Genomic DNA, 3,790 nt, shown 5'->3' on the forward strand with positions numbered 1-3,790 from the left:
TGATCACCCTGCTTTGATCGCCCGCGCCCCGCTCAGCCGCGGCAGGCGCACGTACATGCCGATAAGCAGCCTCTGTAAAAAATGGCACACTATCCAGCGTAGGCCGGTCATGGTTGGAGAGCGGCCGTCCCGCTGGGGGCGGCTGGAAAGGGTTGCCACCCTGCTCTGCTCATTTTGGGCTGCCGCTTCCTTATCCCCTCTTAAGCCTCCTCATCTGTAGCTCTGTGCTCTGCCGCCCTCCCCCTTCTCGTGAATGCTGTGGATTCTTCGCTCTGCTGCCAACGGGCGCTGGGGGCCTTGAGTGGGGTGCGGCTCGGTATGAGGTTCGAAACACCCAGGTGGGAGGCGAAGGGGCTCTGTGAGCCTGTGGGGCTCACTTGGTCAACAGCTGCCTGCCTTGGACTGCCGAGCCCTCCTGGTCGCTCGACTGCCTTGGACTGCCCCTGCCCCCTGCAGCTACGCCAGCGACGCGCAGGAGCAGCACCTCGGCCAGCGGTGCGGCGGCGCAGACATTGAGGACGGCGCCGCCGCCTTTTGCGTGCCCGCCGATGGTGGGTGCGCGGCAGCTGCCGGGCATGTGGGGTCCTGGCATGTACTTCCTCCGGCCCTACTCCATGATGCTCATCTGCTCGCCGTGCTGAGGAACGCAGGGGTGCACTGCAAGGGGTGCAAGTGGGACCCCGAGCGCGGCGTCTGCTTCAGGAATGACTGCGACGCGCTCTTCACCCCCGCCGACCTGCGCCGCCGCCAGCTGACCCAGTGGGCCCCGGACCCCCACCCCCAGCTCATTATCACGGCAGGCCCAGAGCGCAGCGGCTCCACCTGGCTCTTCAACGCCGGTGGGTGGGTGCAGCACAGCGGAGGGGAGGGCAGCGGGATGAGGCCAGGAGGCGGGATGCAGGGAGGGCAGCGGGATGAGGTGGGGAGCTGCACGCGCTGCCCGCCACCGGTAGTTGTCTCCCAACAGGCTACCTGCCGCCCCCGAGCCTGCCGCGCAGTGCGCCTGCTGTTCCAGCACGCCCGCAAGCCCCTGGATGCCTACTGGCTCAAGGATGTCACCGATGCGGCGCTGGACGCCCGCGGCGTGGGTGGGTGGGGGTGGGTCAGGAGGCCCGGTGGGTGGACAGGCGGGCCGGTGCAGGGGCATGGGCTGCTGCTGCGTGCCTGGTGCACACGTGGCTGGGGCGTGCGCAACCCGGAGACGGCCACGCCTGGCTGCCCTTCAGGCAAGCCCGGTGCGCACCATGTGCTGATCAAAACTCATGCCTGGAGCGAGGAGTTTGACCTGGGGCGCGCCACACACGGTGGGCTTGCAAGGGAAAGCGCCACGCTGTTCAGCGCGGATGTTTGGGCTCCAGCCAGTGCTGATGGCAGCCCCGCCTGCCCCCGGCTGGCCCCAGTGTTTGTGACACACCGCGACCTGCGCCAGGTGCTGGCCTCCTTCCGCCGCATGACCTGGTGAGGTGGGCAGGGCAGGGAGCCTCGGTCTGCAGGGCGCGCTGAGAAATGGCACCAAGGTGGGCTGGGCTCATCGGTTGCGCACCTGCCTCCCTGTGCGCTGCACTCCTGCCTTCCTGATCTCCCTGCCCCTTCTTCTCCCGACCGCCCCACCCCTGGCAAAGGGAGTACGAGCTGCCCGACAACTATGTGGATCACCACATGAGGTGGAGGGAGGTGGCGGAGGCGGACCTTGCGTTTGAGGACATCATCGGGCGCCCAGAGGCGGTGCTGGCTGACCTGGCGGCTCGCATGGGGCTGCACGAGGTGGGGTGTGACAGGTTGCTGGCCCCCGCCCTGCTCCCTGTGCTACAAGGCTTGGTGGCTCCTTTCATGTGAGCCTTTCATCAGGCAGCTGCGCTTCACCTGCCTGTGCAGGTGGACACCCCCGCTGTGCTGCACGTCCTCAGCACGCTGCCGGTGCCCAAGGACTGGGTGGATCCTGTCACGCAGGCACGCCGTGCACAGCCAGACAGCTGGGCAGCCAACCATGCGCTGTGTGGCCTTGCCTGGAAACAACGGCGCCTGCCCACTTGCTGTACTGTCTGCAGATCTGGCCCAGCCACATCAGCACACCGTACATGGAGGCCCGCCAGAAGGCGGTGGCCGGCATCATCGATGGCGGCAACGACGGGGGGGGCCAAGGCGCCAGCAGCTTTGAGGAGGCGATGGGGGAGGGGATGCAGCCGCCCACGCCGACGCTGAGGGCGCACCTGAACAGGGAGGCGGCCGACCGGCTGGTAGAGCGCTTCCCAGAGTACTTTGAGCTGTACAACTACCTCTAGCTCTAGCTGGCTGCCGTGCCAGCCGGCATGGTGCACATCCAACGGCGGCGGCAGTAGGCTCCGCCGGGAATGCCTCAAGGTCATTTGCGTCTGTTTCATCCTGCCAGTGTGCTCCTGCCGTTGTGTTGTTTTGGAGAGTCTCAACCCCCATTCGTGCGTCAAGCACGGCAAAGTTCTGCATGTGAACGTGAATGGCACCTGAGAGGTTGCACACATTTCCGCCGCTCTCCCGCCCCGCTGGCGACATGGGCTTCCTCCCGAAGCCTGAGAGCCTCCCCGACAGCCTTCGTTCTCTTCACTGCGCCTGATGGCTCCCTGGCAATCTCATGCAGCCACCAGGCGACGTTGAACTGCGGGCCAGCTCAGGTGAGGATGGTGTTTGGCCAGGTGCGGGGCTTGCGTGCTCGTATTCAGCGTCCGATCATCACGCGTCACCCTCCCCCGTGCAGGCAGCAAGCGCGTGCACGGGCCCCGGCCGCTGCCGCCGCCGCCCGCCACTCCCCGCTGCCTGCTGCATCAGGAGCTGGGTGGGGCAGCACACAGCCAGAAGGCGCACTGCTGGTGCAGCTTCTCCCACTTCCGTCTCCTCCACCAGTGCGATGCCTATGCGCAGCATGGGGAGGCGTGGCCCCCCTTTTTCCTGAGGCGCCGCAGCCCGGTCCGCGAGGTGCTGGCGGCTCAAGGGCTGGTGCTGGCCCTGTGCGAGTCGGGCGTCTGCACAGCCTTTGACCAAGGTGAGCAGCTGGACCGTGCTGCTTGAGCTGGGTTTCTCCGCACCGTACGGCTGCTGGCTCGGCTGCAGTCCCCCGCCCGCCTCATCTGCTGCCGCCGCACCTCTGTGCCAACGACGCCGCCCTGCTGCCCTGCTCTTGGGCAGGCACCGGCGAGCCTCTGTGCTTCCTGAACGCGGAGGCGGATGAGGTGATCCGCTCCCTCTTCCTCAACCAGCACACGCTCATCACCGTCAGCATCTTCAGCGGCGGTGGGTGCTGCTGGCCGGCTGGCTGCGGGCTTGCGGGCAGGCGGGCAGGCACACAGGTGCCACCGCCAACCGCCAGCATTCCATCACCCTGCCCATCACACCAGGGCTTGACTGCCTGCCTGCCGCTCCCCTCCCCTGCCGCAGACGCCCTCCAGGGCCTCAAGGTGCGCGCCACGCCGCTGACCGCCATCCGGGCGGGGCGGCCGCACCCGGCCTGGCGCCCGCTCTTCACGTCTGAGGTGCTGTGCTGGCCTGGGTTTGTGGAGTTTGACGACGTCAACCACGTCGCCATCACGTGCTGCGCGGAGACCAGGTGCGGCGGGGACGGGGCCATTCTTTGGCGGGGCCATTCTTTGGCGTGCTGCCTAGACGGGCGCAGCGGGCAGGCACGGCAGGCAGATGCAGCATTTGTGCGGCACGGGCCACGCGCTGCGGGTCCTGGGGTGGCCGCCCCTTGCAGGCAGCCCAGCCCGCTGCCCTCCCTGCTGCCGCCGCCCATTCTGCCGCCACTGGCGCAGGCAGTTCA

The 3,790-nt window shown here is 67.6% G+C and overlaps 1 protein-coding gene across 1 annotated transcript in view; it reads left to right on the plus strand.

The window, feature by feature from the left end:
• Positions 1-2,654: 2,654 nt before the first annotated feature.
• Positions 2,655-3,790, plus strand: part of CHLNCDRAFT_142605 (hypothetical protein) — a gene marked incomplete at both ends in the record, with an annotated part of 2,629 nt that continues 1,493 nt past the window's right edge. Inside the window, 4 exons of the mRNA XM_005842740.1 lie at positions 2,655-2,669; positions 2,878-3,016; positions 3,160-3,264; positions 3,409-3,577. Of these exons, the coding sequence (XP_005842802.1) occupies positions 2,655-2,669; positions 2,878-3,016; positions 3,160-3,264; positions 3,409-3,577 (428 nt within the window). The remainder of the gene's footprint in view (positions 2,670-2,877; positions 3,017-3,159; positions 3,265-3,408; positions 3,578-3,790) is intronic.

Source organism: Chlorella variabilis (genome assembly GCF_000147415.1).
Source record: "Chlorella variabilis unplaced genomic scaffold CHLNCscaffold_44, whole genome shotgun sequence".
In the NCBI taxonomy this organism is placed as follows: Eukaryota; Viridiplantae; Chlorophyta; class Trebouxiophyceae; order Chlorellales; family Chlorellaceae; genus Chlorella; species Chlorella variabilis.